Source organism: Girardinichthys multiradiatus, chromosome 19 (assembly GCF_021462225.1).
Source record: "Girardinichthys multiradiatus isolate DD_20200921_A chromosome 19, DD_fGirMul_XY1, whole genome shotgun sequence".
Classification (NCBI taxonomy): domain Eukaryota; kingdom Metazoa; phylum Chordata; class Actinopteri; order Cyprinodontiformes; family Goodeidae; genus Girardinichthys; species Girardinichthys multiradiatus.
This window is the reverse complement of record NC_061811.1, coordinates 36,915,568-36,938,742: the sequence shown is the minus strand read 5'-3', so window position 1 is coordinate 36,938,742 and position 23,175 is coordinate 36,915,568. Positions and strand designations below refer to the sequence as shown.

The 23,175-nt window shown below is 40.6% G+C and overlaps 1 protein-coding gene across 1 annotated transcript in view; it reads left to right on the top strand.

The window, feature by feature from the left end:
* Positions 1–3,902: 3,902 nt before the first annotated feature.
* LOC124885087 (nesprin-1-like) overlaps positions 3,903–23,175 on the top strand; it is a 67,343-nt gene continuing 48,070 nt past the window's right edge. The window contains exons 1-17 of the mRNA XM_047393283.1: positions 3,903–4,056; positions 6,858–7,137; positions 10,006–10,335; positions 10,429–10,758; positions 11,186–11,485; positions 12,349–12,576; positions 13,834–13,950; positions 16,539–16,865; positions 17,925–18,269; positions 18,454–18,632; positions 19,905–20,121; positions 20,204–20,302; positions 20,391–20,555; positions 20,645–20,992; positions 21,113–21,249; positions 22,310–22,439; positions 22,598–22,838. Of these exons, the coding sequence (XP_047249239.1) occupies positions 3,923–4,056; positions 6,858–7,137; positions 10,006–10,335; positions 10,429–10,758; positions 11,186–11,485; positions 12,349–12,576; positions 13,834–13,950; positions 16,539–16,865; positions 17,925–18,269; positions 18,454–18,632; positions 19,905–20,121; positions 20,204–20,302; positions 20,391–20,555; positions 20,645–20,992; positions 21,113–21,249; positions 22,310–22,439; positions 22,598–22,838 (3,907 nt within the window). The 5' untranslated portion in view covers positions 3,903–3,922. The remainder of the gene's footprint in view (positions 4,057–6,857; positions 7,138–10,005; positions 10,336–10,428; positions 10,759–11,185; positions 11,486–12,348; positions 12,577–13,833; positions 13,951–16,538; positions 16,866–17,924; positions 18,270–18,453; positions 18,633–19,904; positions 20,122–20,203; positions 20,303–20,390; positions 20,556–20,644; positions 20,993–21,112; positions 21,250–22,309; positions 22,440–22,597; positions 22,839–23,175) is intronic.

The window sequence follows — 23,175 nt, the reverse complement described above, 5'->3', positions numbered from 1 at the left end:
GATTTAAATTTTTTTTCTGATGCTTTTTCAGGTAACTGAAAAGACAGATGCCTATATGGATAACCTTCAAGTGGGGCTGGAACTGTGGGAGAAGCAGCTGATGCTGGGAGGAGAGGTGGACAGCTGGGCTGGAGCTAAACTTGCCCTGTTTGCAGAAGGAAATCCCTTCAACAATGAACAACAAGTTCTTGCCGTTAGAGTAAGATCTGAGTCTTAAAGTTATCCAATCTAACACCCATATTTCACATTCGATAAGATTCTTCTGGTTTGCAGGATGAGATTCACACAAATGAGGAGGATATCAATCATTTTCACAAGAAGTCAACTGAAATTCAGGAGATGCTGCTGAGTCAGGAGGCTCCTTTGGAACTGCAGGTAAACAACCATGATATTCTTTCTCTAGAGTAGTTTGGTCTTTTTTTTAATAGCACATGAATACTTAAGCCTTTATTCTTAATTCATCCCTGCTCTAAACGTTTCAGGTGATGGAGACCCAGCTGAGAAAGAGAATGGAGCAGGTAAAGGAGTTGTTTAGTGACTGCACAGATGTGTTTGAGGAGATCATAGCTGTGAGAAAACATCTGTCTGAGAAGATAGAGGAGTGTCAGACAGCTGTAGAAAACATCCAGAACTGTCTCAGTAGGACTGATGCTAAAGCAGAAACCCAGCTACAGGTACACAACTGGTTAAATATTAGAGTTGCCCTCACAAATGACTGGTTTCAGTGATTAACACATCCTCTACTGCTTATCAGGACCTATGTGCTGAGCTAAATTCTCAGGAAGAGCAGACTGAGTCTGTGTTGAAAGAGGTGGGTTTGGTGTCCAGTGTGGCCAGTCCGCAGGTGGTGGAGCAACTGTCTGTTGACTGCAGCAGGCTGAAAGAGGCCATCATCCATACCAAAGACATGATCCATCTGAAGAGGGAGGAGGGGGTCAAAGGCCTGTACAGGGTCATCAATGGTCAGTGGTTAAATAGATGGAAAGCTGTGCGATAATTGGAAGTTGTAATTTTGTTAGAAGTGATGGTAATGCACAACAGCATTATAAATTGATATACAGATGAGTTTCTAAAACCTCTTAGAGCCCTAGGCAGCAATGTACGGGGGGGGGGGGGTCTCCAATCAGCACTCTCCACCCTAAGATAGTAAATAATCTGACTGTAACATAATTTAGTCATTTATTTATTTTTTGGCCTATATTTACACAAAATATACACAGTATCTGAAATCTTTGGAGGGCATAGTGTAAGTCATCCGTTTAAGAAAAATTCTTAGAACTCACAGATACCCAGATAAGCATATTGAGAGGTTGTTATTGCTGGTGTTCTTTCCTCCTGGTAAAAGGAGGCAGGGGTTCAGAGACAATCAAAGAACATGATCCTCACAGCGCTTCCAGGCTTCTCCAGGTGGGTCAAATCTCATGCAGGAGGTAGGTGAACTGCAACCTTCTTCTTCATTCTTTGACAGATCTTTTACTGTTCTTCTACTTATCCTTCATTTACAGTTTTTGTTTCATTATACAGGGGCGATTAACAATTCAATTCAGTTTCAGTTAGCTTTATTTAGTGCCAATATCAACAAATATCATGGCTCTTTGCAAAAACTCAGCTCAATCATACAGACAGATTCCAAGACAATTACACCCATTCTAATTTGATCCTTCCTTCTTGTTGACAAATTTATACTGTGGAAGAATATTTTTCTGACAAGTTAAAGCTTTAAGTACACAGTTATACTGTTGTAATATGATGTTTGAAATCCTCATTGTACATTAATGTTGCTATGAAGATTTTTATTTTTGAATGCACTATTGTTTTTATGGGTCACAGACTTTAGAGGATTTTGTTGTCTCTGATATTAATATAAAGTCAAGCTAAAATGAAATTACACCTGCTTTAAATTCCAGGGTTAACACATTTTGGATGGATTACTATGTCTTTGTGGCATACTATGTTTTCTTGTGGATTGTATTGCTTTACACTTGAGGTGAAACTTAGATCAATTTAGAACCTGGTAAAACAAACAAGCATTAATTTGCTAAAACCCCAGAAGTTAGCCTTTGTCTTCCTGTGTGCCAATGGTTCCCAAACCTTTCAGCTTTCAACCCACATAATAACAATGCAAGAGAGTCATAACTCTAACTGCCTGGTCATGACTATAACTGCCTGGTCATGACTCTGACTGCCTGGTTAGGACCCTGACTGCCTGATTATGACCCTGACTGCCTGGTCATGACCCTGACTGCCTGTTCATGACTGACTGCCTGGTCATGACCCTGACTGCCTGGTCATGACCCTGACTGCCTGGTCATGACTCTGACTGCCTGGTTATGACCCTGACTGCCTGATTATGACCCTGACTGCCTGGTCATGACCCTGACTGCCTGTTCATGACTGACTGCCTGGTCATGACCCTGACTGCCTGGTCATGACTCTGACTGCCTGGTTATGACCCTGACTGCCTGATTATGACCCTGACTGCCTGGTCATGACCCTGACTGCCTGGTCATGACCCTGACTGCCTGGTCATGACCCTGACTGCCTGTTCATGACCCTGACTGCTGGGTCATGACTCTAACTGCACGGTCATGTCTCTGACTGCCTGGTCATGACTTTGACTGCCTGGTCATGACTCTGACTACCTGGTTATGACCCTGAATACCTAGTCATGACTCTGACTATCACGTTCTGGGTTTGGATCGACCAAAGTGCAGATAAGAGCTCGGCAGCCGCATGATGAGAGGAAGGCTTTTCTTTAATTAAAGGTTTCCAAAACGTAACATATTCATAGCTTGTACAAACATGAGTCAGGCCAAAAACTTACATGTGTACACAGTTGTAGCAAAACTGAGCATAAACAGGGGTAGTGAATGAGGAATAGTGACGGAGGAACCAGCAGGGAACAAAGAACACAGACCAACTAATATACAGGGAGTAAAACAAAAGCAGGTAATCACAGGAACTAAGAACAGGTGTGGCAAGTAGACATGGAGGCATAAGGGACAGGTGGAACTAATTAACAATAAAGGAAAACATAGACCTAAGAACGGTTAACACAAAAACACAAACCAAGTCCAAGGATGTCATACCATGACACTGACTGCCTGGTCATGACTCATTAATTTATCCAAGGTACAATGAAAACCCTTTTTTTAACCTATTTTTTACCTATTTGCAGGTTATGTTTTCTTATCTCTTCTAACATTCATAACTGAGCTCCAGCATTGTCATTTTTGGTTCTGATGTAGATCTCCAAACCAATAGATTTGTGACCCTTCACCTCAGGGACTTTGGAAACCACTTCTGTAGACAATGAGCACAGAGCAGCATCATTACAACAAACATTGTGTATGCAGGTTGTGACTGATGTTATTAGGGAGAGATCGCCTGATTATCCTGCCTTCTGTTATAATTTTTTCCCCAGATGAAAGACAACTATTTGAGGAATGGTTCCAGGATTTGCAGCTGTCTGTCAACGAGTGCTTTGAGAGCCCTGAGAGCAAAACAGACGTGGAAACATCTGTGCAAAGACTAACTGTAAGAGAATGAATAGGTGACTAGATGCTGTAAAGGTATGAGGCTGGATAGCTGAAGCGTCTTTCCCCTCATATCCACCAGGATTTCCTAAAGCCAGAAGATACAGAGAGACGCCTGATCCAGCTAAATGATCAGCTGGAGAGAGCTAGGCAGCAGGTTCCTCCTCAGCAACTCTTAGAGATGAGCGACTGGCTGAAGGAGCAGCAGGAGGAGGTGGCTACATTTAGAACCCACTGCCAAAACAGACAGGAGCAAATGGAGTCTCTCCTTGATGACCTGAATACGTACGTTTCTCATAGAATGTCTTGATGACCAGTATGATCCAAATAGCCTTATTAAACAACATAACTGAACATGGTGAGAAACATTGTCCAAATTGCAGAAAATGTACTGGTTTTATCCTAATCCTAGCCTACAGACGCAGCATGAAAGCCTCTGTGAGTGGCTGCAGAACAAAGAAAAACAGTCGGCGATGCCAGAAAATGTGAAGCTTCTCCTCAAAGAACTTCAGGATGAGAGGTGACTTTGTGGATGCACACAGCCAAAACTGGTTCACATGTGACATAAATAGTAAACAAGTCAACACTGCTTTTGCAAGGCAGGATCCTCCTTGTCCAAGATGATCTAGAGAGTTTTTTTTTTAAATTAATTTAGCCATTACTTAGGATCGATTACTAGTGACAGCACTGTACAGGATGAACTGCAGAAGCCCCCTGCTGACCTTATCTCGAGATTTCTTGCAATGCCAATTTTTATTATCTAAATAGCTGCAAAGTACTTTTTCAGGGTCATTAATTATTTTGAGAGTACTGCGAAGAAGTATTTGCCTCTTTACAGATTTCAGTTGTTTTGCTTTTTTGTCACACTGAAAACCCAAAAAGAACACATAGACTCATCTCACATTTGTCCTAAAAACATCTTAATGAGCCACAATACATTTAGTAAAAAACATTCTGTGGACTGAGCAGACAAAAGGGGATCTTTTTGTAAGGTCTGTGTCCCATTATATCTGGTGTAAAACATCATAGCAACAGTCAAACATGGTGGTGGTAATGTGATGGTCTGGAAATCCTGCTCTCAGCCAGGAAATCTTCAGTTTGTGATCTTAAGCTCAAGCCTATATGGGTTATGCAACAGGACAGTGATCTAAATATCCCCAGCAAGTCCAGCTTTGTTAAATAAAGGAATGTGTTAGACTGACTTACTTAAAATTGGGATTTAAAAATAATTGAATTGCTTTGGCATGAACTGAACAGCCAGTTTATGTTCAAACCCCCTACGGTGTGGTTGAATAAAAAAGCAGAGTGGGACAAAACTCCTCCACAGGGATGTGATGTGGTGGAACAACCAGTTATTAGGTGTGCGGGGTCCTTACTTTTTCGCAGAAGGCCAGGTTGACGTGGATAGGAGATTGCTTAATAAATGAAATCATAATTTTAAATGTTTTTTCTTTTAACTCAGGGAATATTTGTCTAAAGTTTTTGTCTAAAATTCATTTGAAACATGTAAGTGTGACAAAAAAGTAAAACCAGAAGTAAACGGTACTGACTTAGAACAGCGAACACACCTCAGTGGAACATTTTATTTCCTATGTTAAACTTCTTGCACCGTTTGTGCTACCTCTAACTTTATTTTTAAACATTTCATTGATACAGAAGAAAGCTAAACATGTCTTCCCCCATTAGTGACAACTTCCACTCGGAGGAGTGTTGTTGTCAGTGTGAACTATTCAGGTATTGTTTTCATTCACAAGGGTGGGAATATTTAAATACTTTACTGAATGATTCCAAAAGACAAGAATGTGATTATTAATCGGTTTTTGATTCAACGTGACTCCCCACCCCAACACACATATCCCTGGATGGGTATTTAAACACCTGAAAATCACATTAAATTATGAACAGCTGGTCTTATTCACAAGTAATTAATGACTCTCTCACTTCATCAGTAACTGAAACTAAATCATCCTTAGCTATCTGCCATCCCTCTGCTATATTCTTACTCAGCTGGTTCATATTTGAATCTGTTTGACTCTCATTCGCTGCTCTTGTTTGGAGCGCACATGTTAGCTGTTGCACATTTGAAAATGCTCAGTTATGGAGACATAAGACTGCATGGCATCGGCTGTCCATGGATCACGTGTCGGAGCTGTCCTACCTGTTTTCCTCCATGATTCTGTGACCTTGTTTTAGGTCTTTGGTTTGAGTGTGTGAGGCTCAGCGTGTCTGAGGTCGGATGTTATAGGTGGAAAGTCCTGCTTCTTAACAACTGGCAGTGTTTGCAAATCCTTCACAATTAAAATGACCATATACCTTGTAATTAGCTCCAAGTTAAGGGGGACCTTTGGCATGGCTTAGCAAGATACAGTCATTTGTTTTTTTTTGGCCTTGGCTTGAACCCATGTAATATGGTTTCTCATGTTTTTTTAAATATTATTATTAAATATAAATATTATTAACTTTTATTTAACCAGGTAGATCTCGTTGAGGTGAATAATCTCTTTTTCATGGGAGACTTGGGTAAGAACGGCAGCAACACACAGACATTACCATCATAAAACCATAGGTATAAAAGTAGAATGAAATACATATGATAAAGAAAAAATAACAGAGAAGAAATATAAAACTTAAAAAGACAGGACAAAAAAACAATTAGGTATAATTCAAAACATTTACAAACAAATGCCTTGTTTAAAACTGAATGAATGGCGTGAAGAACGGCCTTAAAAACTTTAAAAGACACCAACTCCTTGTTTGTTGTGCTTCAAAATGTTTTAGCTTAATTTTCTAAAGTCTGTATATTGTGTGGCTCTTGTCCAAAGTCAGTTTGTCTTTAATATACAGAGTTCAGCTTGTATCTCAGGCTCAGCCTGTGTACTATAAACTGTCTGAGGGCTGCATTCATATACTTCCTTAAAATTATGTTAGAAATCAACATTCAATTTTGATGTTTACAATAGGATTCAGAATATATTTGCATCTTGATGGATCAAAAGGTAATTCTATTCCCTACCCCTATTCAGTGACTGGAAAAATATAATGTTTTTAGTTTGAGATGAGCCGAGCCCTTATTGGGCCAGGATGACTCTACTCACCATCCAATTCTCTCACAGTATTTGTTGATCATCATCAGGGAGGGTATTCTAGGACCAACTACAAACTGCAGACCATTGTGGAATTTTGGTAGTTTTTAGTGTCTGTATATACTGTAGAAAACAGTTTCAACAAGCAATGGTATCAAATCATTCTTCAGCATGTGTCATATTTGAATCTTTTTCCCATCATTTCATGCTGCTGTATGTTTCCCCTTCCATACATCAGTGGTAGAGCTGAAGCCCTCAGCGAGCTCTTAGCATCAATACGCAGGCAGGGTGTAAGAGCTGAAAACATCCTGAAGGATGGGGACAACTTGCTACAGCGCTACCGAAACCTGGAGGCCCGGCTACAGCAGCAGGCTGCGGCCCAGAGTGTCCTGGAGGAGGAATACAACAGGTTCAAAGCCCAGACAGAGAGCACCAGAACCTGGATTAGTGAACTCTCACAACCACTGATGTCACCTGACAAAGACACAGACGTGGAGGAGATTAAGCAGAAAACACTGGTTGGTGGAACCTGTTTAAGCCTGATCTAAACTCTAACCATTTCTTATCCTTTATTTGTATTTATGTTGACATAATCAGCTCTTCTCTGTTATTTTTAACCGAGCAGCTTGTTTTTTAAAGCTTGGTGTGTTCATGTTGTATTCAAGAATACTTTTTAATACACACAAATGTTAGTTCAACATATTTAAGTGGGATGTGTTTAGAGGCTGTGAAGGGTAGATATCTGAGATTGGAGTATTTACATGGCAGAGGTTTGCTTTGGTCGTAGTCTTCTCTGGCAGGTGGAAAACTAATCTCTGTTTCATCAAAGTAAAGATGCTGAGAGAATTCCAGCACCTTCCTAAAGGTAATCCAATTTCAGGGTGTAACACAAATTTCAGTGAAAGATCAACACAAAGTAGCACATAACTGCAAAGTGGAAGACATCGAGGTCCCTCTGAGCCAATATCTTGTAGGACCACCCCTGGCGGCAATCACATCTGCATGTCTTTTATGTTATGTCTCTACTAGCGTTGGACATATAAAGATTTTTTTGCCTGTTCTTTTTTGCAAAGTAGCTTAATCTCATTAGATGGATAAATGAGAATTTAGGACTGGACTTTGACTAGGCCATTCTAAGTATGTTCATGTGTTACATGAACATACTTTGATCAAAACCATTCCGTTGTAGCTCTGGCTGTATGTTTAGGGTAGTTGTCCTGGTGTAAGGTGAACGTCTACCCCAGTCTCAGGTCTTCTGCAGCATCTAACTGGTTTTATTTGCAGGATTGTCCTGGTTTAAATTCCATCCATCTTCCCATCAACTCTGACCAGCTACCCTGTTGCTGCTGTAGACAAAGCTTTCCCATAGCATCATGCTGCCACCACCACATAGTGACACATAAGGATGGTGTGCTCATTATCAGTGTTAGTTTTCTGCCACAGACTGTGCTTGCAGTTTTGTTCTTGTCTGAACAGAGCACCTTCTCCCACATGCTTCTCCTACATGGATGGGGCAGACTGCAAACTGGACATTTAATAACTTTCTTTCAATAATGGCTTTTTTGCCACTTTTGGTTACCTTTTCTACAGCAGGAACAGGGAAGCTCTCCTTACTGAAGAAATTCATCCATATTGCATGATGCTACCACCAGAATACACATTTCATTATGGCAATGGTGGGATTTACAGTATTAGGTTAAGACCACACATAGCAGTTTACATGTAGGCCTAGGATGTTTTATCACACTTTTTACTGGTGTTGAAGGGTATTAGAGTAAAAGGAATGAATAAAAATGCTTGCCACACTTTCCAGACATTTTAAAACCTTGTATGGTTTTATTTTCACCTCACTATTATTATTATTAAGTTACTTGGTGTTGATCTTTCACATGAAATCATAACAAAATCCCACTTAAAACACTGAACTATCCTTTTGACATTTTATTAAGAAAATGATTTGCTTGTACTGGAAATAAAATGTTTCTATGAACGTGAATCCAGCATTAAGACCAGGATTATAGGGGACATTCTTACATGAGGAAGCAGGTGATTAAAGGGGACATGTCAGGCAAAATCCACTGTTTTAGCCCTTAAATACATTTTGTTTTGTACTTGGAGTCTGTGGGAGTGCAGCAAAGTTGAATTTAGTCTCTCCAGGTGTTATATTCTGTTTGGGTTGTATTTTTTAGTTTGTTCACTTTTCTCTATTCAGTCAGTCAGTCATTTTCTACGACTTATTCCATAGTGGGTCGCGGGGGAGCTGGTGCCTATCTCCAGCAGTCTATGGGTGAGAGGCAGGGTACACCCTGGACAGGTTGCCAGTCCATCGCAGGGCAACACACAAACAACACTCATTCATACACCTAAGGGCAATTTAGAGAGACCAATTAACCTAACAGGCATGTCTTTGGACTGTGGGAGGAAGCCAGAGTACCCAGTGAGAACCCACGCATGCACGGGGAGAACATGCAAACTCAATGCAGAAAGACCCCCGGCCGGGAATCAAACCCGGGATATTCTTGCTGCAAGGCAACAGTGCTACCAACTGTGCCACCGTGCAGCCCTTTTCTCTATTCAATTCAATTCAATTCAAAACTACTTTATTAATTCCAGAGGGAAATTAAATGTTGTTGTAGCTCATATTATGCAGGTTTTTTCAAAGAGCCGTTGTAGATGCCGATGACTGTGGGCAGGAAGGATCTCCTGTAGTGTCTGTCTTACAGCAGATCTGAAGAAACCTCTGACTGAAGACACTGTTGTTGTACAACAGTCTCATGAAGAGGATGCTCAGGGTTCTCCATAATGTTCTTCATAAAATGAAGAACATTATTTTTTTAAATTAAGTTTTTTGAACTGTTACGTCACAGTATTTGCTGCGGAATCACTAAATAAGGTCATGGACTTCCGGCTGATCAATTTCGCGTATCCGCCATATTTTTTTCTCGCTGCGATTTTGAAGTCCAAGCTTAAGTATGCCTATGCTGCGTTCGGTTGCTGAGTGTATTAACCCACACAATTCATTACACCAGCCCCCAGCATCAGAACCTCTTTGAAGTGCCTGGTTAAATCTTATTTTTCATGGAAATGTTCCCTCATCAGGTGGGAAAATTCCTAACGGGGATCCTGTGGAGCTACAATAACAAAGAATTCATACCAAGGCAGTTCACTTTATATAGACCACAACTGAATGATTTCAATATGAGAAGGAAGGATTTAAAAGCATAATATGTCGCCCTTAAAGAAAATAGTGTGGGGCTTAACACTGACACAACACCTAATATGTAGCTGGCTTTAATGGCAATGACAGCTAATTCTAACCTGAAATGTAAAACATCAGTGTCTGACACAGGCTATGGTTCTATCAGCACCATTTTGCTTTTTTCCAGACTATCCTAAGCTGCAGATCTGAAGGAGACTCTAAAGTGAACAGTCTGCTTGGAGCAATGGAAAAGCTGTGTGAGCAGGAGGACATAGACGAACAGAGGAAACGTGATGTTAGTTTGCTGGTCAGAGAGATGGAGAGTGAGTGGAGGACTGCCCTTCAAGCTGCTGAGGAGGCTCTCAGTAAGGCAGAGACAAAAGCCCTGTTAGACAAACTGCTTGATGCTTTCCAAACCCACACTGAAAGTTTTGGGTCCTGGATCAAAGACCAGAGTGAGATTCTCACTTCTCTGGGTCCACACATGGAAGTTGATGAAAGACTCCAGATTGCTGAGGTGTGTTGAACTAGTCTCCGAATCATTTTGGTAAAACAGTATTAGATTAAATATTTAGAGCAACTTAAGAGAGTGTGCGTATCCTTTCTTTAGGCTGTTCTGAGCTCCAGGCCTCATGGGGAGTCAAGGCTGCAGGATTTGAGGCAACAATGGCAGAGCATCTGTGAAAACCAGGGCTCAGACAGTAACAAGAGGACGGAGATTTGTGATGCCATCAGACACGCCGAGGAGCAGTGGCAGAATATCATGCAGGCTGCTAAATTGACTGTGGAGCAAGTGGCAAGCCAAGCAGCCTCTGAGAGGGAGTTTGAGGCTTTTAAAAATTTGGATAAAAGCTTCCAGTCCTGGATTAAAAAGCAGAGGCAGAAACTGTTGGGCCTGGGTGGTCACATGCAGTTTGAGGAGCGGTGGCAGACTGTGCAGGTAAGCGAGGACTGAGTTATTGTATTTTTGTGGTTTTGTTTTAACTTAGTGTGCAGAATATTTGGTGTTCTCTGTAAATTTTGCTGTTCATGGTTTTTGAGCTACTTTTGAAAACTTTTCCCAAACACTGTTTTGACCAGTAAGGACTGAGCTCACCTGTCCTCACGTCTGGTATTTAGACTTTAAAACCGGCTGGGTCATTTTTAATAGAAATTTTCTTTGGTTCAGTTACTCTATGTCAGATCCTCTGTTGTCCTCACTCTGATGCCGGTCAGTTCAGTCTGTTAAATCATTTTTGTTTCACTATACTCCTGCCTGTTTATATGTATGTTATCTATCTAAGCCCCACTCCATTTGCTTCTGCAAGGTCATTTGTATTACTCTGTGTATGAACGATGTTATATAAGCAAACTTGCCTTTCCTTCAGGCTGTTATAAGTTCCAAACCTGAAGGAGAGTCCAAGCTGCTTGACCTGAAGATGCAAACTGCGGGTCTGTGCAAGCACCTGGAGAAGAGCAGGACAACAGAGATGGAGCAGCTAGTGGCACATACAGAGCAGCTCTGGGGAGCAGTTCTGCAGACAGCCAGACAAGCTGAACTCCGAAGTCTTTTAGACGACTTTTACTGTCAAAGTAAAAACACTGAGTCCTGGATACGAGAAAAACAGCAGAAGCTGCAGTCTGTGGGCTGCCACACCCCGCCTCAGGAGCGATGCGACACAGCACAGGTCTGTTCCCATCAAACGAGGCATCTGTTTCTACAGTGGACATGTATGATTAACTTTAGATGACCTGGGTATAAGGTCCAAACTACAGAGCTTTGCAAAAGTATTCATAGCCCTCGAACATTTTACCATTTCATCAGATTACAACCAAAAACCCTCAGTAGGCATGTTTACATGGACAAGAGTAATCAGAATAAATGCCTGATCGGAATAAAAATGCATTATGTAAATGCCAAATCTGAATTTTGGGATCCGATTTGGCGGAAACTGTATTCCAAATGTGAGTGGTGGTTTATGCCCATTCTGATTGTGGCAAACTGACCCAACTGCGCATGTCTGCCCTATGTCAATGTGACGCATTTCCACCTTTAGTATCAAGACGCTTACCCGCAGGGAAACAACTGGTCTGATGACACATTAAGTTTGTTTCTTATTATGGAAAGCAGCAACGCCTCAAGCGCTCTCAGAACCTCATGCAGCTCTATTCTGGACGCTCAGAACACTTAGAACCAACACACTTCCAGGTTTGTTGTTTTCTTTTTTACAGCACAGACAGAAGTACAACTTCTTCTGCGGTTGGTTTAGGAATATTCAACAACTCTGCGCAGGTCAAAGACCTTCGATTCTGCATAAAGCTTGGTGCATGTAAACACGTCATGGTCGGATTATTTAATTTTGCGCCCATATTAACGGTATATTTGGATTTATTAATTTGAATACGATCATAAAATGTTTTGCCTGAAAACAAAGCTGGTGTGTTTTATTGCCAATGTGTTCATATATATACACTGTATATATATATATATATATATATATATATATATATATATACAGTATATATATTGATTGATTTCTTTCCTTTGAAGGCAATTTTGAGTTCAAGACCTGATGGTGACTTTAAGGTGAACAACCTGAGGAGACGAGGTCAAACCCTGTGTGATCACCAGGATGCTGACGAAGGTCGGAAAGTCCAAGTTCAGCAGACAGTTAAAGAGACGGAGAAGCAGTGGAGGGACGTCCTCCAAGGTGCTCAGCAGGTTGAAGCTACAGCAGCAGCTGACATAGCTCAGGAGAGTGAGAGGAGGAGGTTGGAGGTGAGAGCATGATGTTAAATTTAAGCAACCCTAAATGCATTTTATTGGGATTTTATGGAAGGAACCAACAGCATTTTGGGAACAGCTTTTTTAACACTTGGTTTATAAATAAATACTAAATAAATTGCATTTAGAAGTCACTAAATTATTTAATAAATTTTATCTTATTGAAATTAGATGTTAGTATAGATTCAGCAGTTCTGTGAAGGCCTTTTGGGTTTGCACATGGATACAGCCCCTTTGTTTGGACACCCTAAATAAAATAGGATGTTGTGGTTGTAACATCCAGCAGTTAATCTAACCAAAAGACAGAAATCAGACATTGTTTTTGATACCAAACATGCAGGAGATCAGCACTCGACAAGACTCAATGGGGCTAAGGAGCATATAGAGCATGCAAGAAATCTTGGTGTTGTTTTGGACTTGGATCTAGACTGCCTTTACATGTATTTGAAAATCAGGCAGCTGCATCTCATCCAAAATGCTTTTTCCAGAGTCCTGACAAGCACCTAGAAAGCCAGTTCTTATATTGCTGTACTGACTCCCTATTTGTCAAAGAATCTGCTATTGGTCTATAAAGCACTCAGTGGCCTTGGACTGAAATACATTTCTGAGTGGCTTCTCAAGTATGAACCATCTAGACCCCTCGGGTCTTCAGAGACCTGCTTACTCAGTGTTCCCAGAACCAGAACAAAACAAGGTGAGGCAGCATTTGTTTCTATGCTCATCACATCTGGAATAATCTGCCTGAACACCTGAGATGTTCAGAAACATTTGGTTCCTTTAAATCATGAAACTAAAAAAACATTTTTGTTCACAAAAGCTTTGGATTAAACAGTCTGACCAATAGTCTGGTTGCCTGTTTGGAGCCTGAGACTAAAGATCTGATTTAGATTTTTATTTAAAATTAAAATTTGGATTTAAGTCTGCATTTTAAAATTGTTCTTCCATGCAAAGCTTTTAGATGTTTGTTAGCTGTTTGTTCTAAGCAAATTCTTAAAGGTCTTTTAGTTACTGTCTGTCCTTGCTGTGATGGCCAGTAAAGCACTCTGGATTGCCTTGTGTATGAATGGTGCTGTATAAATAAACTGACCTTGAAAATTACTTGTAGTCCTTAACCCTAACAGTGATGTCTTCTGTTCCAAGTGTAGGTTATAATGGATCTAAGATAGAAATAAACATAAAGTCCACATTAATTTGTAGTGCTGCTGTTGAACCATGTTAACTTGACCATGAGAATATTGTTTCTTTTTTCAGCTGAGAGAATTGGAGACCCTTCAGCACGACACCGATTGCTGGCTTGAGGGTCTCCAACAACAACTGGTTTCCTTGGGCAACCAAGCCAAACCTGACCACAGACTTCATGCAGCACAGGTGAGCTGCTTGCTAGCTTAAGTGGACACCATCGTATTGCAGTAACTGCCGTTATATGCATGAGACAACATTGCGTTAGAGGTATCGTTTGTTGTGGGTTCTTCTGTTACACACTTTTGGATCAGTGCTGGAGAAATGTTGGAAATACAAGTTCTGCTTGTGATTCAAGAAACTTGTCCTGTCCAAACACATCTGGATGCTAAAAACAGCTGGTATTTACTTGCCACATCCCTGTTTAGATCCACTTTTGGTGACATTGCCTACAGACTGGATGACAGAAAATGGTAACACTGGTTTCACAGTTTGTAGAGCATCTGGTGTATCTGTGTCTAAGGAAGTGTCTTGGAAGAACAGGTTTGACACAAGCTTTCTCCACCACTTATCAACTTGCCCTTGGGCAAGGCACGTAATCACAGAATGCCTACCATTCAGTGTGTCAGTGTATTAATGTGCCATCACTGTGAGTGCAGCTGAGTGAATGTGACTATACAAGTAATGTTCAATATGACTAGGAAAGTGTTATACAGTATATATGTTCAGCCCATTTACAGTGTGCTTAGCTGTGGCTTTACACAACCAGGTTTCCCTCCTTATATGGAGCTCTAGATTTTGGCATTTCTCTATGGTTACATGTTTTAGAAGATAAAAATCAACTCAATAGCTACCGATCAATCTGCATAGAAATTTGATTTAATACAGGACTGTTTAAATTGTTGTGTGTGCTGCTCATTATCTTGTAGTATTTTATATTACATTACATCAGTGCAAACAATCAGGAATGAATCCTACAGTCCTGATTCACACAGTAACATTGTTTTAAGTGCAACAGCAATCCTCCTGAAAAATCCTGAGTAAAGTCAGTTGGCTAAAAATATGTCATATTTCAAAAGCTGAATGTTTTTTCATCATTCTCTGTTCTGAGTCTGTTGGCTCTGCAGTAGGTAACTTTTGTTAAAACTGTCACTATGTTCTGACAGTAAAAAACAACACAGATTATCACTGAAAAAAAATAAACCTCCTCTGACTCCTCCCAGTGGTCATACTGCCATTTGTAGAAGCACACAGCTTCCAGTAAGAGACAACCAGACCAATCAGAGCCAGGAGGAATATTGTAGCAGAGTCATTCTTTCTTTTGTCTTGTTCGGCAATGTGAGTGCCAAGAAGAAGCCCAACCGATTTACTTTCACGAATTGAACATTACGGCTAACGCTCTAATGCTCCACTTGATATATATATATAAAAAAAAAACTTAATTAGAAACTGTTTTGGGATAATTTCAATTGCAATGGGCATGGAGATAGAAACGAGAAGGAAAAAAAAAGAAGCAAGAAAGAGAGAGAGGTTGGGCAAAAAGGAAAAACGGAGGAAAATAGAATAGAGGAGAGAGGGGTGAAGAGAATACAAGAAAACTTAAAGGCTGCTTTTAGACCTGCAGAAACATGCATATAGAACAACAGCAATGTTACCAAAAAAGTGCACGGTACTAATGTATGCAAGATGTATTTGGTGGTAACTGCGGCTCAAAAAGTACTGCAACTGTTATGATTTGGGGTTGTTTGGTTTTTGGTTGCGGGTTTTTCCTCTTATGTTTCTCACAGTTAAGGTTTTGAATCATACTTCTGTTTATTATTTTCCTGGTCATGCTTTAGTTTTTGTCTTCTTGTTCATGTTTTGTCAAGTTAGGTTTTTGGGTCTGGTTAAGCTTTAGTTTCATGTTTTTCTAGTTATGTTTCTATTACTTTGTATTCTTGAATTTCTGTTTTGCTCCATTCACATTGTGTTCTCTCCTGTCTGTCAATTTTATTCGGTTCACCTGCACTAAGCAAATCAGTCTTCTCGTTTCACCTTGTTCTTGTTCTATATAAACACGTCTGTTCTGTTCATTACGTGCGGAAACATTTTGGATCATTCACTCACTCTGTTCATGTCTTGTCCTTTTGCTTGTGCCAAGCCTGTCTTGCCAGCCTGCTCATGTCTGTTTTTGCTCATTAAATCATTTCGCCTACCGTCATGCTGCCTGTCCATCTGCATTCCGGGGTTCTCCACTACACAAGCCGTGACAGCGACACTAGAGTCTAAGACCTGTTGTGGGATTTAAGTGTATCCTATGTGTATCCTACATGTCCAAATTGATACATTCCAAAATTCAAATTAAATTAAATTAAATTAAATTCAGTTTATTTATATAGCGCCAGTTCACAACACATGTTGTCTCAAGGCACTTCACAAAAGTCAGGTACAATTAATCCTAACCATTGAACAGTGCAGTCAGATTCAGTTATTTATTCAAATTGGATAAAAAGTTTTTCTGTCTAAGGAAACCCAGCAGATTGCATCGAATCAGAGACTTGTAGCATTCACTCCTCCTGGATGAGCATGTAGAGACAGTGGACAGTCACTGGTGTTGACTTTGCAGCAATCCCTCACACTGAGCATGCATGTAGTGACACTGGAGGGGGAAACCTCCCTTTTAACAGGAAGAAACCTCCAGCAGATTGTAAAATGCAATGAAGTATTAAAACAAATTCTTTGAGGAAAATATTAATTTCTAGTGATCTCTGTGGTGACATTTCTCATCCCATTTACAGGCCATAATGAGCTCCAAGACTGAAGGTGATTCCAAGCTCCAGAAGCTTAAGAGACACTGTCAGAGTTTTTGTACTCAGGATCTTGGTGAACAGAAAAAGCAAGACATTCAGCAAAGACTACGAGACAGTGAGGAGCAGTGGACGAAGCTGCTAAAACATACTAAACAAGCAGTGAGTGAAGCTGAAAGGCAGCATGCTCTGGATCTTGAGCTAAGGAACTATGAGGTTCTGAAAGAAAGCACCAGCAGCTGGCTAGAAAGGAGGCAGCAGGCCCTCACCTCTCTGGATCATGAGACTGATCCAGAACAAGTGATAAAAACAGTGCAGGTATGTCTGAAGTTCTAGCAGAGACTTTTGCAATATGTTGGAAAAGCGAGATATGACACATGTTCTTATATTTAAAATTATACCTCATTTGTTCATACAATGCCTCCCCTGAATCAGTTCATCACGATTCAGTTTGGCATCTCCTTGTTATTGTTTGACAAACACTTGTTCATATCTTCAGTATGTTTAAGCGATTCATAAGATACCTGACCCTAGAGACCTGTTGAAGATATAATTGTGAAGATGGGGGCCAGTTATCCAGCGCTGGTTCTCAGCATGAGGCGGAAACATTGACAGACAAACCACAAATTAGTGCTTGACTGTGAAGCAACTAGGAAATTAGTGTTGTTTTCTTTCTTTTACAAATATATATAACAATAGTGCTGTGCATTTGATTCCCCTTAATAAAGTTTACAGCAACTATCTTCAGAAATGATCAGCTGTTCTGTTTCTGGCCTCAGAGGTTTGTTAGAGAACATTAGAGAACAAACAGCATCATAAAGACCAAGGAGCACAGCAGATATGGAGAACGTTGTGGAGAAGTTTAAAGCAGGGTTAGGTTCTAGAACAAGCTTTAAACATCTTTCAGAACTCTGTTCAATCCATCATCTGAACATGGAGAGAGGATGCTATTTGTGGTAGCATACCATCTTGAGAATGCCATCCCCAGTGAAACATGGTGGTGGCAGCGTTGTGGTGTGGCAATGCCTTTCTTCAACACAGATGCCGATGCAGGTCAGAGTTGATTGGAAGATAGATTGAGCTAAATTCAAGACATTCCTTCGAGCAGGACAACCACCTTAAATATCCAAGCAGAGATACAATGGAATGGTTTAAGTCCAGACTTAAAATTTAAATGAGAATTTGTAGTTAAATATCATATTCTTTTCACTTTACTGTCATGCACTATCACATAACATCCCAGTGAATCTCATTGAAGATTTTGGTTTTCCTTTTCCCTATATGTTTATTTAAATTGTTCTTTACAGAGATTTAGTTCTAGAACATTTATAACTACTTTATACTAACTTAAGATGTGCTAATGTGCTTGATCATCAGAACATCCTGAGCCTCAAGCCTGAGGCAGACTCAAAGCTGACTGAGCTGACAAGACAAAGCCAGAATTTGTCTGAGCAAGAAGACATTTCGGAGCACGCACGGCGAGAGGCCCAGAAGGCAGCGCAAGACTCGGAGCAGCTTTGGGGGATAGTCCTGCAGACTGCTGAGAACACTCTGCTGAGAGCTGAGGTCCAGTACTTGCTGTCCAGGGAGATGGAGGCCTTCCGTAACCATGCGGGTAGCACTAAGAATTGGATTGAAGACCTGCAAAAACAAGCTGATTCTATGCAGTGTGGTACACAGGGCAGCAAGGCTCAGCTAGAGGAAAGAATGAACACCGCACAGGTAAGATGTACAGAAGAATAAAACATACAGCAGTGAGCATTTCCTTGCACTTTTAGGTTTTATACAAGTTTTTACTTGTAGCACAGCAAAATATGACTTTCAAACTGCTTCACAGCATTTGAAAATGTTTATCTGGACATGAATGTCTGTGATTTATATCTATCAACACAAACTTTGTGTTTAGGCCATCTTGAGCTCTAAGTCAAAGGGTGAAAGTCAAGTGATTGAGCTGAAGACTCGAGCACAGAGTCTCTGTGAACACACAGACCTGGAAGCAGATAAGAAGGTGGAGGTTCAGCAAATAGTCCAGGACGTAGAGACACGGTGGAGGACAGTTGTACGAGCTGCTGAAGAGACCCAGAGGTACAAAACCTGTTTTAGAACCACAGAGGTTCATTTTACCATAGTTTCCACAAACAGCTCTGTGTTTTTGTCACTTCTTGTGCTGGTGCACTGAAAAACTAGCAAACATGGTTCCGAAGTCAATAGTCCTTTTGTGAAATTTTGACAGAGAGAGGCTCTGATCCAGATTTTGGGACCAGTTTCTTATTCTGGTTTCTGTACAGCTTTCATTGTTGCAAGCTTGTGTGAAAGACCCAAACACAGCAAGGAAGAAGTTGAAGTTGTTAAAGAAGGTATTACATAAGTGATGATAAGGACTGAAAACCAAGAGCAGCAGCAAAATGCAAACAACACAAAAACACAGGAAACTTCAGTATTGGTGGCATGGAGCGTCACAGGTGGATCTGGCTCTGGGCTGAGGAGACCATGAGATAGAAATGCTGGGAGGACGATTAGTAAACAAGAAAAACATGAAACTAATCATTGAGCAGAAACATGCTGCCCCTTGGCCTTTGATGCATGTCTTCCTCTCTCTCTCCACTCCATTTCCTGTCGGTAAACTTGCAAAATAAAGGCCACTAGTGCCACACAACTTGAAAAAGGGAACATGTGCAGAAACGGACCAGAACCTAACCATTTCAGCGGCTAGGATGACAAGAACTAAAGTGACCAAAGAAAAAATGAGGACATGGTATAAAAAGAAAACAGGAAGTATATGGAAAACAGCACACAAGGGAGAAAAATTATCAAAATAAAAGATTTGGAAAAAAGACTAAAACTCTAAATTCTAAATCAACATTTTGTGTATTTTAAGTAGTTTTAAGGTGAATTATGGTTTTTATTGATGCTCGTAGTTTAGGTTGACCCTGAGATTCTTTAAAGAATCCTGTAAATAAAATGTATTATTATTATTGTTATCATCATCATCATCATCACTGGCTTAAAGTGCGAAATGAAACCTTAAAATAAACACAAAACTAAAGTCTGAGTTCTGATTTACTTTAAGAACAAATCAGAAGATGTAGGAAAAGCAAGCTGCCAGGTTTTCAGGCTTTTGTGCCCTAAGTGGTCATTAACTAATTTATTTTATGAGCATCTAAGCGATTATTGTCATAAGAGCGGCTGTCACTGTGTGAGAAACTTCCAAGACACTGCCAACATCGGTCGCTTTTGGTCACCACATGGTTTTGTTGGCAGAACTCATGAAGGTTTGAAAGTTTGATGGATTTAATCCTTCTTGCTGCATCATGTCTGGTCCTGATTTTCTCTTATCTACCACCTGCCACCCTGTAGACAGTTGCATGGTGTTATGGAGCGCCTGTTGTCTTGCGAGTATAAGCAAGACAAAGCTGAGGCCCGTCTGGCTGAGATCCAGAAACAGACATCCGACCTTCCACAAATATTCCCCTGGCCAGGCTTGGGAGAGCGAAGACAGGCTGTAGAGCAGGCCCGGACCCTCCTGGACCAGAGCACAGCCTTAGCCCCTCTACTCTCAGATGTACGCTCACAGGTAAACACAGAGAAGAGTGTCCTGCTACTGTAAAATGTTTAATTCATCACGTGGCAATACTCTATATGACTGTTTCTTTAAGCGCGAAGAGCTATATGAAATCACACAGGACCAAAGTTGGACTAATCCATCCTGGAAAGCCAGGGATGATGCTATCCCTGCTCTGCTAACACAGCTAACTGTGAGTCCAACAAGGAGCAAAGAGAAACTTTGCTGGATGTTAACACTAAAGCTGTGGTATCAGTAAAAAAATTATTTTGTGTTCTCAGGATGTGGTAGCAAACTTGGAGCAAGGAATTGTGAAGGAGCAGCAGTGCACTCTGCTTATTGAGCAGCATGAAGCAGCTCAGGACTGGCTGAGGGAGCAGGTTAAAGGCCTGGGGCCCCCTCCTGCAGACAGACATGGCCTTCGCAATGCTGTCAACACACTAAAGGTTAAATACCTCTAATATATAATGTGTTGGTTGAAATACTGAGACTTTCAGTCTGGACCTCCTTGTCTCACCCTTTTGTCCATTTTCAGGCTTTGCTGCAGACAGTTGACAGAGAGCAGAGAGAGATGATGGAGCTGGAAGCTGCCAAAGACTGTTTGTTGAGTCTCTGTACTCCTGGAGGACAGGATGCTATCACCCTGGAGGTCAGCCACCTCCATGAGCTGTGTGCCAACTCTGAGCAGGAAGTGAGGGAGCGCCTGACAACCTGTAAAAGGCGGTTAGAGGAGATGGACTGTGAGCTGGCCCAGATTTCCCAGGGGCTGAAGGAGAGAGCGGCTGCCCTGCAGTGGGAGCTCCGCTCTCTGGATCAGGCATTTAGTTACAGTGAACCACAGAACAATATCGCTCAGCTTCAGCAGCACTGGCACAGCCTTCAGGTAGTATCTCAATCTTCTTGTAAAAAGTGTCTTGTTCTTGAAAACAGCCCTTTCTGAAACACATTTTGAAGCAAATGTTCATCTGATGTTGACTGATGTGACTTTTTGTTTTCCTGTTAGAACTGTGAGAACTCGCTACTGGATTTGGGTGTCAAAGTTCATGATATGTACCAAGAAGTAAATTCAGCAACGTTTACCAACGAGTTACCTGCAGATATTGTCAGTTTGGTTGCATCTTTATGCCAGCAACATGCCAGGTACCCTGCTTTACAAACCGTCACCATTTCCTGATGCTTCCATAGAGCTGCCATGATAAAGCTGGAAGGATGCAAAAGAAAATAGACTTTTTGCGCTCTTACAACTGCTGAGTAGAAAATAACCCTGTTTGGGTTATGTTGCTAACCAGGGTCTGTGTCAAATATGGACCGGTCTGGGACTAGGTTGATTTAACACAATTGGGTTGTGTTATTGGTTTGATCCAGCATACTGGATTAGGTTTCTACTCAAAAATATGGTTTACTACCAATCTCAAATGGGCAAGAGGCAGAAAACACCCAGAACAGGGTGCCAGTCCATCACAGGGCAGCATTCAGACACACAAGACCGTTTAGTATGAATCTCTTTGGGAGGAAGCTTGAGTACCCAGGGAGAGCTTTATAACCTCATAATATGTCATGAGTTTTATTGACAAGTCAATATGGATAACAAAAATTCATCTTAATATGTACCGTTGCCATTCAAATTATTCAACCTCAATTTTATATTAGGTTTATTAGAAAACCTTTACATTATTCAGGTTTGTGCAATAAACCAATGGCACAAGAAAAGTTTTAATGGTCCAATAAAACTAAGACTACAATGATTAGAATAAAAATAAACTAGATCATTTCCTTGGACACAGAAGGAAAATTATACAAAACAAGTATCTGTGGGAACCTGAGGGTTCCTACAGAAACAGCCAGAAGCATAATTTACAAGGTTGAAGTTAAGGCAACAGTGGTTAAGCCACTTGGTGGCTGAAAGCAGAAGCTGCCCCTAGATTCCTGAGAAGGCAGGTGGTCAGAAGCCCTTGACTAATTGAAAAAGTTCTGCAGGAAGACTTGGTGGCTGCAGCCAATGCGTTTTCAGTTTCCACAGTAAGAAATATACTAAACAGTGAAGACCTCTGCGCCTGTACAACGATACAGACCTAAAAGCAAGAAAAATCAGCTTATTTGTATTGCATGATTAAAAGAAAGTATTTTTTGTTTATTTTGTTTCCCATCTTTATCATTTATAATTACAAATGTAATACATTTTATTTCCCTGCATTGACAGTCTGGAGTGTAGGCTAAGTGACCACCAGGGGGCCTGCTCAACAAACACAGCTCATTATTTGAAGGATTGTATCTCTGCAATGCAGCAGTGGAGCCACAGCAACCCGTCAGACTCACCTTCTTCTGTGCAGGTTCTCTTTCTCTCTCTGTCAAGCAAAACTAATATTCTGATGTCAAGTTACTGCTACTATTCTGATTCCTCATTTACGCTGTCATGTAGCACGTAAGACACATAAAATATATTATGCAGGTTTGTGAATAAAAGTTTTTTTTTTCCTCTTGTTTTCAGGTGACTTTAGAGGAAGGTACAAAGCTGCAGCACAATCTACACGAAGCACTTTCTCATCAACAGTTTCTAACAGCCTGCCTGACAATGGACTTGTTTGAGAAATTCAAGAAAGAATGCTTAGGGACACTCAGACAAGTAGATGTTCACAAGACTTCACTAAGTCAGATCTTGAAGGTATTCATATCATCAAATTTTATTTTTAAATCAATATTAAGCAGGATGAAGAACTACATTTTGTGCTGTAACATGCTGTGTATCTTACTTTAAATAGAGTAAATTAATTCTAATATAAACATTTGTTAAATTAATCAAGTTTTGTCTGTTTATTGAAGGAAATTGAAGAGAGAGATAAACGACTGCCTGATGCTCAGTCCTCTGATGTGTCTTATGTAAATCTGGTGGAGACAAAGACTAATGTTGTGGCACCACCACGTAAGAGCAAGCATTCCTATGAGACGCAAAGTGTTTCCTTAGCAGAAAAATGTACATCTATTAAGGATAAATTATCATCCTTAACAGATGTACATGCAACTGAAATGCAGACAGAGGCTCAAACTCCCGAACCCAGTTTGAGACCA